Raw genomic sequence first — 20,014 nt, 5'->3', positions numbered from 1 at the left:
TTCCCATACATTCAATAATGGAGGGAAGGCTCATAAAAGTACGGAGGGGGCGGTATTGGCGGGCTTTTACACTCGAGGTTATTTCCATGGGCATTTGTGCATTACAGTTGCCTACTTGGAACTGTGGGGCTCCGGCCGCAGCTGTTCTTCCTTACTCGGATCGGCATTTGTTACGATCCTACAAGGCAAAGAATCTCGCATCCGCCCCTCGTAGTTAGCCAATGGGTGTGGGCTTGGGAGACGGTTGGCGCGAATTCCAGCGGTTGAGTCCCACGGGTGGCCAATGAGCGGGGATCCTGGAGCGGCGGCGGGCGGGGCGAGGCAGACCAGGCCACGCCCTGCCTCATTCCTTGAGAAGGCCCTGGACAGCCGCGCAGCAACGGCGCTGCCGCCATTTCCCTCGCACCCTGCGGTGACGGCGCGGCGGCATCAGCACTGACGTGAGGCGACGCGCGGGCTCGCCCGGCCCAATCCCTCTTCCCCGCCTGCTTTTCCTGTGACGCCACGTACTCAAGTGAGTCGAGGAGGGGGCGGAGACACATCCAGTATGATGTGTGTGTGTGTATGTGCGCGTGTGTGCAGGGCGGTCTGGCGTTTGGAGGCAGTGGCGGAGGGGTGCCTCTTGGGCAGGACAAGCGGCGGGTGCCGAGGACTGAAAGAAGGGACGGGCGGGCGGACGGACGAGGAGTCGGGGCTTTTTAAATGGGGTGTGTGTGTGTCCGAGTTCGCCTTAATACCGGAGCTCCATCCGACCAGCGTACTCTTCTCCAAGGGGGAAACTTCGTCTAGTCCAGAAGGATGTGCGCATGTGCAAAGGGGGCTCTTCCTTGTTCACAAGATTAGCTTTGTGGAACGTGCTGCTTATCTGTCGCTGCTGCTTATGGCGACAATTGCCATATTTAGAGAGCGTGAGATTAATGGAAAAGGGGCTAAACATCAAAGCAAGATGCACTTTCGTATTCTGTTTGCTTCAGTGCTTAGTCTACTGCGATCCTGTATGAAGGTGTGTAGGTTTGCACTGCAATACTGTACATTATTTGGCTACTGGGTTGTGAGAAATAGCTTGTTTGCCCTTTTCAGTTGTGTTAAACCAGACCTGGGCAAGGGACAGTCCGGGAGCTGCATCCGGCCTGCCTGCTGTCTGACCGGCCCGCCCAGTATCTGACCGGTCTGTGGAGGTCAGGGTCTGCTCCACTGCAAGGATGAAAGAGCTCACCGTGTCTGCCGGGACTCCTCCGGTTCCTGCTTTCCTGATGAATCATGAGAAAAGCAGGAACTGGAGGAGTCCCAGCAGACACAGTGACCTCTTTCATCCTCACACTAGAGTGGACCCTGACCTCCTACCGAGAGCGGCCGAGCACAGAATCCACGGAAACACTCCAGTGCAGTGACTGTTGTGCACCGTGTTGCCGTAAAGCAAACGGGTCTGTAGAGTGGGTCTGGGTGTTTAGGTCAGGCCAGGGTTTGGGTCTTTACAGTATTGGGTAGAACTGAGTTAATTATATTAGTCCGGCCTGTTTCAGAAGGTGACAGCTGGGCGGCGGTGCCCAGCGGTTTTGCGTTTGTTTGTTTTTGGCTTGCACGCATTAATCGGTTTTACATTGTTTCCTATGGGAAACATTGTTTTGTCTTACAAACTTTTCACCTTACGAACCTCCTCCTGGAACCAATTAAGTTCATAAAACAAGGTATCACTGTACTTTTTTCCTTGTTTTCCCCCTCTAAAATCTAGGTGTGTCTTATACACCGGAAAATACAGTAATTGAGAAGGGTTTCCCTGTTTAAAAAAGGATGTTAGTCCAACAAAGCACACACACAAGCTGAGTCACCTAAACTCATTGCAGATTACTTATGGAAAGCTTCTGCCTATTTAGGAACCTGTTTGTAATATTTTTGAGTTTCAGTCAATGTGTCCTTTTTCAGAACTATGGTATATTTGTTTTTTATATTGTGTTTATCAACGTTCTCTGTTCTTCCCTCCTGCATCTTTGACCCTTTGGCAAATGATAGAATAGCATGTTTGGTAAAATTAACCTGAAATGGTAGAAGTAGTTTGTTAGTCTGCTTTTTTGAATGCACATTTAAGTACTCATTATACTAGAAAAAAAAGTCACAGTTGTAAGACTACTTGGCCCAAAATAAGAATAGTGTTCCTGGGAGAAGAAAGATGGGCGACCTCAAGATACGAAGTAGTGTTCTATGAAAATAATTATTTATAAATCCAGAAGTTCTTTGTGGAAAAGGTCTTTTTAAACTAATAGAAAAATTGGAGAATGGTTTCTTTGGCTGAAATTGCATGACATATGCTTGCAACTGACTCACCTATTTAATAATTGGTATTAGTTGGCGCGGGTTACAAATAAGAAACATAAATAACATATAGCCAAAAACGCATAAAGGAGCCACAGACTAACCACAACAGAATGAAGTTAACCAAACTAACCAAACCAAGATGGTGTTTTGAGCATCTTTCAGAAGGCAATGTGGGAGCCAACCAGATGTTGATTGGGATGCTATTCCGAAGAACTGGTGCCACTCAAAAATAATAAAGCCTATTTTAAAAAATATGATTAAATTGTAAACATTTGTTTTATTTACTAGCAATGGTATCCATGCATAATGTAGCAAGTTCATTGAGTCATAAATGGTTCCATTCTATTTTCAGGCATAACAAAACTTTCTATAAAAGATATAGTTGTATGTAGATTTCTGTTGGTAACATATACTGTAGTTCCCAATTGAGGAACTATATATTTAAAATAATTCATTTATAAGTTTAATGATCCTCTTTTATGTTAAAATACTTCTAACTTTTGCATGGGCGTGTTGGAATCTAAAATCAGCATTGGACTTCACTGATGTTCCTACAGATCAGTCTGTGTATCTGTATTAGCTGCACGTGCTTTCTTACCTGGGCAAATAAGCATGAAATATTTACTAAATACACCAAGAGATTTGGTGGCCAAACTGCATTGAAATTGCTGAGTTGCAAGCGTTTCCCCAAAGGTGCTCCAGCTAATATTTACATAAAAGTATCTTTTAAAGAGTTGTTAATTTTTTTCTGCTCCCTTCAAAAGGTTCTCTATAACACTTACAAAATTTCCCGCATTAGCATTAAAATGGTTCTCCGTTATACCTTTTCCTTTCTACAGTGCACCCTAAATACTATGTAATATTGGGAATGTAGGTTGCCATAGCAATAGTTATGACATCACAAACAGAACATAACTTCATTGCAAGGTTCACTAGAAGAGCGTGGTCTGGAGAAGGAAGAAGTCCTTTAAAAAAAACATTCAATCATGAGCAAATGTAGCAAAAAACAGCATGCCAGAATTAATATAAGGTAGCCATTATATTTTTAGCTATCACTAGAAGATGCTTCTGCATAACAGGCTTGTGTCCTGTATTACAATAATAGTTTTGATAAAGGGAATGCAGCCAAGCATTTGTTAACAATCTCATTTAGAGGAAGTGTGTGAGAATGTGGGTACCGTACATGTGTTAACTCAACTGTTTTAAATTTGGCTTAGTTTCAGCAATACATTATGTTTGGATTTAAGCAATATTTTTTAATATTTTACTTGAGAGTTGGGATCTTTTTTGGGAGATGCTGAATAAATTAGAACAGCATGGATTTGTGTATTTAGAATACAAGTACCAAGAAGAGATTAACTCTACCATTCTAATGGAATGCATCTCAATATATAGGCCTTACACGCACAAAAACCATGTTTATTTTTTAAGTGGAATTATGGGAGTGAAATGATTCCATAATATATCAAGCATTTTTTCATATATAAAAATGAGCCCCACATATTGTATTAAGTAATTTTAATTACTTAATTTGCATGAAGCAAGCAAATTAAACCTTTTTATAGATTGAAAATAGGTAGTGCTTGAGATTTTGACAAATAGGAATGCAAGACACATGAATTTAAGCAGCAATAAAACTACGGGCAATCTTATGTCTTAAGCTGTCAATTCCTACAACTCCACAGCCAATTTAGTAATTGACTATGCTGACTGGGAATTATGGGAGTCAAAAGACCAGCACATCTGGAGTTTGGCTGCGTTAGATGCTACATTTGACTTGTAACATGTGGAGGTAAGCTTCAACCATATTAAAACAAAAACAGAAACCAGGGTGGGGTGAAATACTATGAACAGTTGTTAACAAAGATGTAGCCCAAAGTTCTAATATGTGAGAGAAACTGCAATGAAGACCACTATGAGAATAATTTAGAGTGCAACTTAAAACAATATTGCAAAAGCTAAAGTGAATACCTTATCATTTGAGTGGTTTATGTATATGTACTATTCCCAGAATCGTAACAAGTTTTTTTGTGAATGAAATGATATCTATCTTTGGCTGAAAGCACTACATTATCTATCTGAATATTCTTTAGTTTTAATTATAGCATTCTGCAGTGATTTTTATCATTATGGACCTTAGCTATTTTCTATAATTTGACTGAAAGTGAATTTCTTTCCATAATCTTTCAAAGTATGTTAATATAAAACATGCCAGGAATATAAACCAAGTATAGAATGTAAGTAAAAATAAGAATTTAAAATGGACATGGTCAAACAGCCAAAGCCTTCTTGTTCATAGTTCTACTTGATTCCAAGAAATAATACTTTCAATTTTGATTCTGCATCTCTCAAGTTTGAAAATACATTGTAGTTACAGTATAAGTTAGTCATTCTCAGCCAAGCCTCCCACATTAACTGATGCTCCCTCTATAAGCTCTGCTTTCCCAGAAATAAATGTTTCCTGCCAAAGTTTGTATTGGCGTCTAAATAACAAACCATTGATTCAATGAATACAATAAAAAACAATAATAGGATCTCACAGGCAGCAATATTCTAAATATAACTAATTCATACCTATGATATTTCAGACCAACTTTGTAATTATACCAACTTTTAAAAAGAAGTATCTAAATATGCATTATAACATTTGCAAGAAAATTTTAATACTTGGCAAAAAATGGAACTTACTTGCTTAGCAAAACAAAACAATTAACATAGCTCATAAAATTATCTGCTGTCAACAACTACTTCAGCTTCAACCACAACAATACATGAGCACAAAACAGATTCAAACTCAAAGTGAACCGCCCCAAACATGACTGTAGAAAATGCAACTTTACCAACAGAGTGATTAATGCCTGGAACTCACTACCTGACACTGTGGTTTCGTCACCCCCCCCCCCCCAAATTTTACTCTTAGACTGTCCACTGTTTATCTCACCTGATTCCTAAGAAGTCAGTAAGGGGCGTGCATAAGTGCACCAGCATGCCTATTGTCCCTGTCCAATTTGTTCCCTCTTATCAGTACCCATCTTATGTATATAAGCAATGTTATAGCGATATGTAGTAGAAATACATACCTGATAAAATAAATAAAATAAAAATAAAATATTGCATGAAGTAAAATGGTACTTCAATGAACAATAATAAAAATGTGATGAAATTGTGTGCTGCATCTCTTAAGAATATATCTCTGCCTCTATTATAAGATTGTACTTGGAAGATGGGAAATAAAAATAAGGTCTCAGCTTCCTGCAAAATTTTAAACCACCTTTCTTTAACCTCTAAATGTGATAAAAGCAATTCACATACTTCTCTGTCTAAATGCTTGACAGCGATTCCCATAATCCACAGCTTCCATGTTCAGTGCTTATTGAAACTATGGTTATAGTTCAACTTAATATGTTGAGGCAAGTTAGCTAGATAGAACACACTGGACACATCCATAGAAATAGTTGACCCTTATATTCATGCACATTTATGTCACAAAGTTATTGTGGTATATTTTATGTAAGAGAATTTGAAATTAATAAATGAGCAGAAGTATAAGAGCTACTGAATCCCCCCGCCCTCTCTTCCTTTCCTTTAGACAGATGACCATGGAAACAGTTGAACCACAAGATGGCAGTGCAGCAGACTCTGTAACAGAAAGTGATTCTGCTAACTTGCAATCCCCGATCGGCCAAAATCAGATCTCCACTATAGCTCAAGTAATATCAAATGTTCTGTTTATTTTTTTAACATCATTATTCATTGATAATATGAAGAGTAATATGAAGTTATTTCGATGTTGGTATTAAGAAAAACCTCTTTGGAATACTCTAGGTTTTGAGTAACACTTTGATAAGTCAATTCTGTTCAGTATACAGTGATACCTTGTCTTACAAACGCCTCGTCATACAAACTTTTCGAGATACAAACCCGAGGTTTAAGATTTTTTTGCCTCTTCTTACAAACTATTTTCACCTTACAAACCCACTGCCGCCGCTGGGATGGCCCACCTCCAGACTTCCGTTGCCAGCGAAGCACCCTGGGATTCCCCTGAGGCTCCCCTCCATGGAAAACCCCACCTCCGGACTTCCATTGCCAGTGAAGTGCTCATTTTTGCGATGCTGAGATTCCCCTGCTGGGATTCCCCTGCAGCATCGCAAAAACACAGAAGTTCAGAGGTGGGGTTTCCTATGGAGGGGAGCCTCATGGGAATCCCAGCAGCACAAAAACGGGCGCTTCGGCTGGCAAAAGGGGTGAATTTTGGGCTTGCACGCATTAATCGCTTTTCCATTGATTCCTATGGGAAACACTGTTTCGTCTTACAAACTTTTCACCTTAAGAACCTCATTAAGTTTGTAAGACAAGGTATCACTGTACTGTAAAAAAATGGAAATTTACTTATAGTACTAGTCATTTTTAAAAGCAGAAATTCTTATCAACATAAAGAATCTTATAAAGCCTTAAACAAACTGGGAATAAGACTGATCTCCATACCTTTTAGGCGAGAAAAGATCATAATGATAAATTAAAACTCTTCCTAAGATGCAAAGCAATACTTGGGGCAAAGCAATACTTGGGGATAGCAGCGCAAGAGCTGGAAGCAATGTTGACACCCTGAACGTGCTTGGTAGCATGTTTTCCAGGGAAAGAGCAAATGTATTGACTTTGAAAATGCCAGTGGTCTACTCAAAGCTACATGTTGAACTGCATGTAGTTCAGGGATGATTGAGTTTTATTCCACATACCCCTTTTCCTTAAAAATAAGACCCTGTCTTATATTTATTTGAACTCTGAAATAAGTACTTGGCCTTGTTGCCATGCACTCAAAAGCCTGAATGTGTCAGACTTCGGCCTGACAGAATGGGCTTATTATCAATGGATATCTTATTTAGGGGAAACAGGATATAATTAACCTGGAATTAGGTCATCTATGGAGGTTCTTTGTAGTAAAGCAGTTGCCTACAAAAACAGGTGTCTCCTTCATTATGACACCATATTTACAGAAATCCTTCCTTATGGGGATAAATTATCTTCTTCCAATTCAGCTCACGCCATTCTTTACTCATGTCATGTTTAAGAGTCAGCTCCTGCATGCATGCTTCTTTTTCAATTGTTAAAACATTTCATTTTTCCCTACAATTGAAGTGCCAGTGAACATGTAGCTTGGCACAGTTTCTAAAGCAGCAATGTAGTAAGATACGAGATATTTTGGCATTTAAATATTAAGGGACCAGAAAATAATTTGCAATCAGTGTACTTTGGACATAGATTTATTTTAGTTCCAGCAGCCTCAAAATACACTTTTTAAATCTAAATGAAAGAGGAAGGAGGGAGTAAAAATATGTATCTTAGGGACAGGTTATAAACTTTTAAAAATAATGACATAATAAATTGCAAGAAAGGGGCCTTCTTATGTGTGATATGAAGTATATCTGGCTAATGTTAAAAATGAAATAGGAGCTACTGATGAACTGTCAACTGTTTCATATGCTTTGACAATATTCAGATACAATTATTGTCATGCAACTCTAAAGTATTATTAAGACAATCATAATGCATTATTAACTGGAATTAAACTGAGAAACTCATGGCTGTTTTAGGCAAATTGTTAGTTCTCAGTCTTCTGTTCATTAAAACTGTCGTATGATCTTGCAATGTTTCAGTGCAGAAGAACAGCACTATAGTAAATTTGTAGAAAGATACAATACTGTATAGCTATGTTACAAAAACAGTTGTATCTTGGGCAAAATTCCATCACATCTTATGTGAGGCAGCATTTTCTTTTGATTAAAGGAAAGAGGTTACTTTTTTAATTTTAATAACATCTCTGATCATAATGCATAATGCTCATAATAGGAAAACAGAAGTACCACCCAAATGATATTTCACCTGCTTTTCAGTTTTATAATTGCCAGTGTAAGCCAAAATACATATTTTGTATTATTAAAGAGCCTGTTCTGTGCTAAAGATGGAAACCTAACTGAAGTCTAAGAATTACTTTGTCAGATAATGAACATTGAGAGCTAGCTACTTAAGCTGTTTCGTGGTATTCTTTATTTACCTCAATAGGTTTCTGTGGCAGGATCAACAACTGGAAGAGGATCTCCCTCTGTAACTGTACTGCAGTTCCCTTCTGGTCAAACTGTCCATGTACAGGGAGTGATTCAAGCCACACAGTCTTCAGTAATTCAATCACCACAGTTGCAATCTGTTCAGGTTAGTTGTGTTTCCTTTATTAGCTTTTCTTTGGTTTTGTGGACTATTTATTTTTGTGCCAACACAAGAGCCAACAGAGGATCCTATATTTAATGCCAGGAGATAAGTGTACTTATTTCTCTAGTTGCCAACATAATACTAGTGGGCGCACTTTAAAAAAATTGTAATGCTTTGACCCTAAACTTGTTTCTACCTCAAAGAAGTGCTTTGAACGCAAACCATACCAATTACATACCAATTACATTCCAAATTCCTAACATCTGCTTCAAAACATAGAATACGTTTTGAATTTAGAATGGTGTTATTCAAAGCATTTTGCATGCCTCCTAATTGGCATCTTGCTTCAGATTCCTTTTTATGATAACTGCAAATCAGAAGAGATTGTTAGGTAGCTCATTTTCCATCTTCTTTTTCCTAAATGGACAGAGTTTTATTAATATTTTAAGTAATTCATATCTAATTGAACAAATTGCAGAAAATAATGTGTTCATGTAGATATTGATGAGATTGTCAAAAAGCATTCAGTTTTGCTTTCTTTGTAAAACAGGTTTTAGTTATTTTTGTTCTGGACAGGTGTTCAACATTAAAGGACAGTGAGTAAACACTGTAGTAAGTATTTTTGATGTCAGCATTTTATCACTTCATAGTATCCTTCGCTCACTTGTCTACCATTAGTCCTTGATGTACAACACAAAAATTGGCCAAAGGTTTCCCAAAATTTCACAATTCTCCAGTGTAGCTAGGGGTAATATTAAATCACAGTTAAATTATGAATGCTGGCGTTATAGACTAGGATATAAATAGAAGATGTGTGAGATCAGAATTGCAAAAATGAGTGGGGGCTGTGTTAGGAGGACAGAAAGATGTCTATGTTTTAAATAAATTGTTCTTGTCCTATACCGGTGGTCCTTGACTAACCAATGATCACCTCCAGAAAAGCTATTTAGGACCTGGTTTTGAAATTACAGTCACCGCAGTACCCTGCCCTGTGGTCTTTGGCCCTTAAGACTAATCTTGGGATGCTGAAGAGCTCCACCCCACCTGTTGCAAAACACTCCCCCCACAATACTATCCCTTGGATTCCCCACAAGCCTGGGCCTACTTCCCACATGCTCTTTACCATTGCTGCTACCAGTCACTTATCTTTTACTACAGATCCCCTTTTGGAAGTTCTGAAGCTCAGGTTGGGAAAGAAGCTGTTCTGTCCGACTGTGTCTGTAGGTAGCATGCCTATGCTCCCGAAGCAACTATCATTTTCAGAGTGGCCACAGTGGATTGTGGTGCTTCCTTCTGGAACAGAGGAATATGGGCTGAGGATGGAGCAATTTGCTCCTCTCAGCACTTGCAAGCCTACCACTGCGTTGGGTGCGCTTGCCTTCATTGTACTGAAGCCTGCTTCTCATTTTCACTGTCCCTAAGCCTGCTGCTTTCTAATCTGCAGCTCGGCTGTTGCATAGGAGGAGAAGGATCATTAGGTGAGGATATTGCATGGGCACTTCATTTTAACGGTTGTCAAAACCTTCAGCCATAACGGGGCAGCCTCCATTATAACCACTGGCCGAGGACTATCTGCAATTATTATCCCGTGTGTTCTTTTAATTTCTCATCTTTAAAAACCCTCTGGCAATTATCATTAGATTCTGGAATTAATGTAATATTGAATTTGTAACTTCTTTTGCAATCCTCTTTCATGCCTACCCATAATAACCCTGTTGTCTTGGTTAGATGTCTATAGTCAGGTTTGACATAGTAAGTCAAAATGTGGATTACTTGTTGGTTTTGTTACTGTGAATTGTGCCATTGTTGGTATAATCAATAACAATGGTTTCTTTCATGAGATTGGTTTGTTTTAAACCCTGAGTTAAAACCAAACTGGTGTGTGTATTTGTATGCGGGCATGCTTATGATGCATTAATAAGGCCTATTTACTCATCTACAGTACTTCAAAATTTAACTACTTAAACTTTTCTGGCATTGTTGACTGTTTTATCTTCCTCTTTCTTACTTTGTTATCTTTTTTTCTATTCTATTCAATCTTTTCTACTGGTTTCCTTCACATACACCCACACACACACACACACACACACACCGCCCCATTCAATGAAACTTGGTTGTCACTGCCGTTTCTGCACTTCAGGCACTCACTCACTCCTTCTCTCTCCCTCCGCCCACACCTCTCTTCATAGAAAAAAATTAATACAATTCATAGAATAAGTAGAATGTTTCCTTTCTATCATAGCAAGAATATAGAATTGTAGACAGAACTGTGAATGAGACTTGCATGCAATCAGTTCTTGAGTATGTTCTTCAAAACTATTGCATCTGTTTGTACTTTATAAGAGTCTGTTTAAATTTGCAAAACATTGTTTGGGTTACTGTGGAAAAGAAATGGAACAAGTGAATACAATTCCATGTACAGTGGTACGAACCCCTTGCCATATGAACAACCCGAGATACGAACCCGGGGTTCGAAATTTTTTTGCCTCTTCTTACGAACTTTTTCCGTCTTACGAACCCGCCCCTGCAGAGAAGCCCCGCTGCCCGGCTGTCGCTTTTTGAAACAGCCGGGGGGCTTCTCAGCGTCGTCCTGAACCCAAACGCCAAACCTGAACTTCCGGGGTTGGCATTTGGGAGGCCGCCGAGAAGCCCCCCGGCTGTTTCAAAAGGTGACAGCCAGGCGGCGGGGCTTCTCGGCGGCCTCCCAAATGCCGAACCCGGAAGTTTGGCAAAAGTTCGGGTTCAGGAGGCCACTGAGAAGCCCCACCGCCCGGCTGTCACTTTTTGAAACAGCCGGGGGGCTTCTCAGCATCCTCCTGAACGCGAACAGCAAACACGAACTTCCAGGTTCGGCGTTCGGGAGGCCGCCGAGAAGCCCCCAGCTGTTTCAAAAGGTGACAGCCGGGCAGCGGGGATTCTTGGCGGCCTCCTGAACGCCGAACCCAGAGGTTTGGCAAAAATTCGGGTTCGGGAGGCCGCTGAGAAGCTCCGCCGCCTGGCTGTCACCTTTTGAAACAGCCGGGGGGCTTCTCAGCATCCTCCTGAACCCGAACCTCCGGGTTCGGCGTTCAGGAGGCCGCCGAGAATCCCCCGGCTGTTTCAAAAGGTGACAGCCAGGCGGCGGGGCTTCTCAGCGGCTTCCCGAACCCGAACATTTGCCGAACTTCCGGGTTCAGCATTGGGAGAACGCTGAGAAGCGCCCGGCTGTTTCAAAAGGTGACAGCCAGGCGGCGACATTTTTTTCCGGTTTTTTTTTCATTGCACGGATTAATTCATTTTACATTGTTTCCTATAGGAAACAATGTTTCCTCTTACAAACTTTTTGCCTTACGAACCTCCCCCGGGAACCAATTAGGTTTGTAAGACGATGTATTGCTGTAATAGATTATTAACATTAGATCTTACAATAGAAATTAGGATTCAGTACAATGAAAATGGCTGACTATTGCACAGAGGTTCAGGCAACAAACCTTCTAGAATTGCAGCTTACTAAAAAAAAAATATTTTTTTTAAAAACTAGGTAGCGCCAGCTACAAATGCAGATGAATCTACGGAATCTGATTCTCAGAAGAGGAGGGAGATACTTTCAAGGAGGCCTTCGTATCGGTAAGCTCTGCCCTAATACAGAAATTAATACGTTTATTTACGCTATTTCTCTCCACAGCATAGGTCAGCATCTTTAAAAACATATCTTTAAATTTTTATTTATTTGTGGCAGAAAAATTCTAAATGAGCTTTCTTCTGATGCACCTGGTGTTGCTAAGATTGAAGAAGGAAAACCAGAGGAAGAAGGAACACCCTCTGGAATCCCTGCCATGGCCGTGCCAACCAGCCTTTATCAGACCAGCACCGGACAGTACAGTAGGTCTTCTAAAATATTAGGCTACCTGTTCAATAATCTATTGTTCCTAAAAGGATAGTTACAATTTTGAAAAGCAATAGAATTAAGTGACAGTTGATGTGGGGGGAAAAATAAAAGAAAACGGTTCTTTTAAGCCATGGAACCTGAATGCAACTTTCCTTGTTATGATTTATTTTAATAATCTCATAAATAGGCTATTACTTAAATAGAAATGTCCTTGATATACAGTATTCCTAAGCGTTTTTTTCATGTTTTTACTTATGTTCATTTAGTGTTAGAACCTTTGGTCAGAGATTACAGAGTGTAAGACATATCTGTGTAGTTATCTCTCATAAAGACACATTTTTGACAGCCTTTAATTTGTGATTAAGAACTAATCCCAAACAGGCTATAGGTCCGTGTTTTTCAAACATGGCAGCTTTTAAGAGGTATGAACTTCAAGCTTGCAGAATTCATATTTGCTGGGGTACTCTGGGAGTAGAAATCACACATCTTAAGTTGCTAAGCATGGCAAGTTTGCCTACTCCTGAACTATCTAGAATATAATAATTATGCAATTGAATGTGTATTTGGAAAAACTGACCTAGTTTTAACAGCATGTTTTGGCTGTTAGTTCTTTCTGTGAGTGTCTATAGCAGTGATGGTGAAAATTTTTTCCCTTGGGTGCCGAAAGCGCGTTCGCACACACTATCATGCCCTTGCGAGTGCCCACACCCATAATTGAATGCTGGGGAGGGTGAAAATTGCCTCCCCTGTTGCCCTTGGAGGTCCTCTGGAAGCCAAAGTTCCCCTCCCAGAGCCTCCATGTGAGTCAAAAATCAGCTGGCCAGTGAGTATGTGCATGCTGGAGCTGAGCTAGGGCACTGGCTCATGTGCCAGCAGATATGGCTCCGCATGCCACCTGTGGCACTCATGCCAGAGGTTCGCCATCACTGGTCTATACTGTCCCTTTATAATCAGAAACCCAGCATTTCCTATCATAATATTGTGTCTGTTACAAGGAATTACTCAATTTACAATCACAATTGGGATTGGAACTTTGATCCTTAAGAGAGATGGTTATTAAGTGAATCACATCTGATTTTTTCCCCCTCCCTTAAATCATTGCAATTGTTAAGTGAATCACATGGCCATTAAGTGAATCTTGTTACAGCTTCCATCTGCAATTAGCTTGTTGGAAGTTGGTTGGGAAAGTTGCAAATGCTGATTAAATGACATCGAGACACTTCAACTGTTATAAATACATGTTGTTTGCAAATTATTCAAATTTTAATTGCGGATATCAGTTGCAAGTCACTTTTCCTCTGTGTTGCAATAACCTTGAAAGGCCATAAAGTGAATGTTCACGAGTTGAGGACTACCTGTACAACTTTGCATTAAAAAAAAAAAGTAATTGCTACACAGTTTTAAACAGAATGTATGTTAATGAGTTCTGAGGTGGGTAAAATGAGGACCCGGATTGTGGGGGCAATATGCTGGCTCTGTTTTTAAAAAGTGCTATTTCTAACATGTTGCAAGCCGCCCTGTGTCTAAGGAAAGGGGTGGCATAAAAAAACACTGAATAAATGAAATAAATAAATAAAAAACCTCAAAACATAGGTGGTATCAATGATGGGCTGCCGGTTTAACAACTGGTTTGATGATCACGTGCTTCGCAATACAGCAATTCAAAGCTCAGTTGCTTACCTTCTAAGGCAGCCCCTGTACGTAGAACAGCAGAAGTGTAGAAATCAGCTGTGCCAGATGCTCAATTTATTTAAAATAAATCCTAATTGCAAAAAGTTGTGAAACAGTCACAAAGTTGTGAAACAGTTACCCCCAGTAATAGGCATTCTGAGTCAGTTTTGTATATGTGTGTGTTTGTATACAGTTTTATACTAGATATTGGCCTGCCCATTTTACAGGAGCAACTAAATTAAAGTGTTTTCATCTCTATCGCTGATGTCTTACATGGTATTTATTTTTTATTAAGTTGCTATAGCGCAAGGTGGAACCATCCAGATTTCTAATCCAACATCTGATGGTGTTCAAGGATTACAAACATTAACTATGACAAATTCAGGAGCTCCTCAACCTGGTGCTACAATTGTACAATATGCAACTCAAACACCTGATGGCACTCAACAGTTCTTCGTCCCTGGGAATCCGGTTGTTGTCCAAGGTAAAATCTTCATTTTTAAAATTAAACAGATAACTATGTTTGTTTTCAACTTCTGTTACTTGTTTCTATATTCTTAACTGGGTTAAGAATAATTCTTGACTGGGTTGTAACCAAAAAAAAAAAATCTATTGCAAATAATAAAAAAGTAAATGTGATGACAAACAAAGCAAAGATTTAATTAATAACCATGTTACTAATTTAACAACTGCAGTGAATCATTTAACAATAGTAAGAAAAGATGTAAAATGGGGCAAAACCCATTTAACAATTTTTTCACAATATATATGTTGGGCTCAATTGTGGTTGTAAGTTCTACAACTTACTACCGGTACATCACACATTGCATATAATTAAGACAGATGTATGTTCCAACACTTAGGATATTTTTTATAAAGCTCTCCAGCAACTTTGATTATAGTTACCAGTATACATTTATAATACTTTCATACATTTTATGGGTTAGTTCTAATCTTGAACATTTTATTAATAATTGATCTTTAGATTTTTGTGAACTTAGCATTAGTAGAGTACAATTAGTTTTAGCACCAAAGCTATGATTAAGTGCTATTGTGAATACTTGCGTGGAAGTTATTGTTACAGAAACCTTATCTGAATGGTGGCTAAGACTTCTGCCTGAGTTTTTGCATAGAACTACAAGCCCAGTAAATGGTTTTTTTTAATAGTTTCTTTTTAAAAATGAATAATTACTGTGATTCCAACAGTAATTTATGGCTGGCATATCTGTAGAGATGTCATGAGATCTTTTGCTAATGAAATAGTGAATTAGATTAGATGCAAAGCAGGTTTGGTTGTAGCAACAGGGCTCAGGCTAGAGTGTGAAAGGTTGGAGGTTTCCAGCCTTTGGTTTTTCTCAAATACACTCTGAATATACACAGCCCAATCATGCTTCTGCTTTGGTAAAATGTCTTGCTAGTTATTGCTACTGCAATCTATCCCAATCACCACATGGGGGAGAGAGAGGACTTTCACAGTCTACACTTTACTGGCTATAATGAATGGAGCTGTAGAAATCAATCTCCAGTTTTGGTAGATAGATCAACCTCACAGGGTATAAATAAGAGGAGGGGGGAGCGTTATAGAAAAAAAGGGGAAAGGGAAAATGTCAATATTTCTTTTTAATAGTTATGTGCAAAGATTTAGTGATAGAAGAGATAAAATACACAGCTGTAAAAATGATGGATCATTTTAGTCTTCAATAGAAAGGAAAATATAAAGTTCTGACTGACAAGATAATCTTATAGTTAGAAACAACAATTTTCTACCCTGTTCCTCCCCAAAATAAGACATCCCCTGATAATAAGCCCAATTGGACTTTTGAGTACATGGCAATAAGGACAAGTGCTTAGTTCAGGGTCCAAATATATATATAAGACAGGACTTAATTTCGGGCAAACACCATAGGTTGCACAAAAACACAGTAGAATTGAATTTATATAAAAGCAGAAGATTCCAAAAATGACAAATTAAGTTTACATATCCACAGTCAGTAATCCTAACACTGAACCGATACCTAAACAGCTTTTACTTATACAAGACAGCTGCTTTTTTATACAACAGATTTCCCTCTCAGTTCTTCCTTGATTTTCTCCCCAATCTACTTCACTGCAAAAACATATGGACTACCCACCTAGATCAAGGAAAATCTATTGATGCAATTTATATTGACTTTTGCAAAGCCTTCGATTCAGTGGTCCATGACAAACTGCTCCTAAAACTCAAATCCTATGGCATCTCTGGATTCCTTCACAGCTGGATTACTGCGTTCCTGTCAAACAGGCAACAAGTTGTCAAAGTTGGAAGCGCCATTTCCACCCCTGTCCCGGTTAAAAGTGGCGTTCCCCAAGGCAGCATACTAGGACCTACTCTATTTATTCTCTACATCAACGACCTATGCGATCATATCACAAGCAACTGTGTTCTTTTCGCAGACGATGTAAAACTTTTCAACACCACGGACAACACATCTACTCTCCAAAAAGACCTCGACTTTATCTCACATTGGTCTAGCCCATGGCAACTTCAAATATCAACCAGCAAATGTTCTACCCTCCACATCGGCAAAAAGAATCCGAACCTCATATATAAACTGAATAAACAAAATCTCACAGCCAACCCCCACTCAGTAAAAGACCTTAGAATACTAATATCAAATGATCTAAGTGCCAAATCCCACTGCAACAATATCGCCAAAAAGGCTTCTACAGTTGTTAACCTGATCCTACGCAGCTTCTACTCTGGCAATCTCACGCTACTCACCAGAGCCTACAAAACTTTTGCCAGACCCATCCTTGAATACAGTTCATCTGTCTGGCACCCATACCACATCTCGGACATCAACACCCTTGAAAATGTCCAAAGATACTTCACCAGAAGAGCACTTCACTCCTCCACTCGAAACAGAATACCCTACGAAAGCAGACTATCAATCCTAGGTCTAGAAAGCTTAGAACTACGTCGCCTAAAACACGATCTAAGTATTGCCCACAAGATCATATGCTGCAATGTTCTACCTGTCAATGACTATTTCAGCTTCAATCGCAACAACACAAGAGCACGCAACAGATTCAACCTTAATATTAACCGCTCCAAACTTGACTGTAAAAAATTTGACTTCAGCAACCGAGTTGTCGAAGCGTGGAACTCATTACCTGACTCAGTAGTGTCAACCCCTAACCCCAAACATTTTTCCCTTAGACTATCCACAGTTGACCTCTCCAGGTTCCTTAGAGGTCAGTAAGGGGCGTGCATAAGTGCACCAGTGTGCCTTCCGTCCCCTGTCCAATTGTCTCTCCTTATCTCATTTATCTTTTCTTCCTTTCAAATATGTTCACCTATACATTTATATCTTTTTTTTCTATTCTTTTCTTTACTTATATTATTACATATATTTCTCTTCAATGTGTATTATGTATTGGACAAAATAAATAAATAAAAATAAAATAAATAAATCCCTGAAGATTCTAGTTAGCTGAATCTGAGGCTGTTGGGGAGACAAAGTGTCTCCCTGTTTGTCTTTCAAGTCTTGGTTTTCCAATACTCTCCTTAAAAAACCTGTACATCTTTTTCTCTGAGGCAAATAAAATTAATGAATGGGGATTGAAATTCAGATGTTACTGTCAATTGCACATGATAAAGTGGTTTCCTGAGGAATATCATTAACAAATATGAGTCTAATCAAGATACCTGTATATGACTTAGTGATCTGGAAAAGCATGTCTCCAAAAACCAATTACCAGTTGGTAACAGTTATTTCCAGTTTGAAATAACTGTGTTCACATTGTAGAAGAATCTACTTGAGGATGCTAGATTACACTGGTATTTGACCTGGTTTTATAACACTCTTTAACTGTTCTTAGCATAGTGCAGGCAACCTTGGTCAAAAACCTGTAATTAATTACCGAGCTCAATGTATGACCTTTTTCAGTTCGAATTATTTTTTTAGGATTATTGTGGAGATGAAATTAAGAAGACAGTGAGATAGCAGACAGTATTAAAGAAAACATAGGATTTGTCGATGGTGATGATGATAATAAATCACAAAATACAAAGACTTGCAAATTGAAACAGAATTACTGTTTACAAGGAAAGCAAAGGAAAAGGAAAACAAAGATAGTACCTATGAGCACCCTGGATGCTATCCCAAAACATCTGGACTGGAACACCACTTGAATGCCACTGGCATTGACCATATCACCGTCAGTCAATTGCAAAAGGCAGCTCTACTAGGAACAGCTTGCATCCTGGGACAATGCCTTTAAGAGCATCAAACAACATCTGCCTATCCCAGGTTTTGGGAAGCACTCAACAGGTAGATAAAACTGCCAAATCCAGTTGAACATCAAGCCGATTGTGCAACTAACCACAGTCAATAATAGTGGTTGATACTGTTGTCTTCACTGTTGCTAAATTAAGATATGGAAGAAAACTGTTTCATCTGGGGTTCCTGAAGTGTTTGGGGTTTGGATTACAATATCTTTTAAAAGTGCAGCTTCCAGACTAACTTATTTTGAAAAGCATTTGCAGAGATTTTCTTCTTTATTACAGATAAATCTGGCATGTTTGGTCTTTGACTGAATCCCTTGATTTGTGGGTGTTTTTAATATATTGAAAAGGAAAGGAAAGCTGAAAATGCCAAAGCAGTTATTTGCAAGTTAGTCTCTCCCTCCCCCAGTTCCTGTTTCAAAGGGCTGTTCCAGTGAGAAAGCACATTAATGACGGGGTAGGCTAGTGAGGTCATTCTGATGTCAGTCCTTGAAGCTTGTAATCCCTCACATGTTTGGCTGTTTGGAAAATGTTCTATTCAGTTGGTGGCAGACGTGAAGCCTTTGAGCACGAGCTGCTGGTCATGGCTGTAACCAGGGATGAAACTGGTAGGTGAACCTGTATTATTCTTTCTAAAGAAAGGACTCAGGCTGGGGTGCGGCAATCCTGTTTTCTTCAGTGAGATATTTGACAGCACAGACGCAATCAGGTTCATCACTAGCTCTCCCCTTTTCCCTAAAAGTCACACCAAGAATTATTGATGGGCAGCCCTTGATTGCTAATTATGTTTATAATGCATGATAAAATGTTATTTAGGAAGTGAAATATTTTAGGGTGAACTGATTGCTGTTTGTTTAAAAATTGTTTTTTTCTTGCAAGCTCAGCATGGTATTTTTTTTTCTCTTTAAGGGTGAAGACTTCACTTAACTTTATTGCAGTCATTAGCCAGGTAGCATGAAAAACCAGCAACTTCTCTCTCTCTCTCCACCTTTCTATTTCAACTTTGGTGTGAATGAAAGATCACTTTTTAGACTTCTGTTAGCAGGAATCTGATGGCAGTCTGTGCTTTGTTCAGCTCGGCAGTTACTCCTTTGGCATTCATTTAGACAAATCTCTACAGCAGTAATAGGGACTTGAGACTAGCAAACCTTTGGCAGATTGTTCGTTATCTTATGCCCCCACCCCTCTTTTTGAAAGTGGTCTGGTCCACAGCTAATCAAGTTCAAAGGGCTGACGTCACTAGATTTCCTGGAATCATGTTTCAGGAGCGGAGCTGGAAAACTTAAACTCTACAAACAACATCTACATTGACGTCAGCCGCAAGTCATGCTGTGATTTAGTCAGTTCCTTTCTGCTTCAGCTAGAATTGCTGGCACGTTTTGTAATGTTATTCTGTAGCCCGCGCTCCTGATCTCTTGAGCTAAGTAAATCTGGTCTGTGTGTTTTGTGTTATTTGTCCCACTGCTCTCAGCTATTCCTAAAGACCTCGGGTTGGTTGAGCAAAGAACTAGGAGCTGCGCAACAGGCTTTTGAGAAAAGTTTATAGTCCTTCTGGTAAGATACTGCCTTAGAAGAGGGAGGAGAAAGAAAGGGGTGTAACAATCTTCTTAATATGCAGTTAGTCAAGTTCTGCTCTGCAGAAAGATCTTTGGAATCGATCTGTGATGTAAAGCTTCGTATAACTTTTGAAT

General features: G+C 39.4%; 1 protein-coding gene across 9 annotated transcripts in view; it reads left to right on the top strand.

Moving 5' to 3' along the window:
• Positions 1 to 295: 295 nt before the first annotated feature.
• Positions 296 to 20,014, top strand: part of CREM (cAMP responsive element modulator) — a 36,268-nt gene continuing 16,549 nt past the window's right edge. The window contains exons 1-6 of one of the 9 annotated variants that reach the window (XM_070728842.1): positions 296 to 514; positions 5,903 to 6,023; positions 8,374 to 8,520; positions 12,038 to 12,123; positions 12,236 to 12,378; positions 14,352 to 14,540. In XM_070728842.1, the coding sequence (XP_070584943.1) occupies positions 5,907 to 6,023; positions 8,374 to 8,520; positions 12,038 to 12,123; positions 12,236 to 12,378; positions 14,352 to 14,540 (682 nt within the window). In that variant the 5' untranslated portion in view covers positions 296 to 514; positions 5,903 to 5,906. Of the gene's footprint in view, positions 515 to 5,902; positions 6,024 to 8,373; positions 8,521 to 12,037; positions 12,124 to 12,235; positions 12,379 to 14,351; positions 14,541 to 18,852; positions 18,932 to 19,232; positions 19,273 to 19,765; positions 19,878 to 20,014 lie in introns of those variants that run through there. The other 8 variants (XM_070728843.1, XM_070728844.1, XM_070728847.1 and 5 more) reach the window with 8 other exon arrangements.

Source organism: Erythrolamprus reginae, chromosome Z, assembly GCF_031021105.1.
Source record: "Erythrolamprus reginae isolate rEryReg1 chromosome Z, rEryReg1.hap1, whole genome shotgun sequence".
Lineage (NCBI taxonomy): Eukaryota > Metazoa > Chordata > Lepidosauria > Squamata > Dipsadidae > Erythrolamprus > Erythrolamprus reginae.
This window is presented reverse-complemented; position numbering and strand designations above follow the sequence as displayed.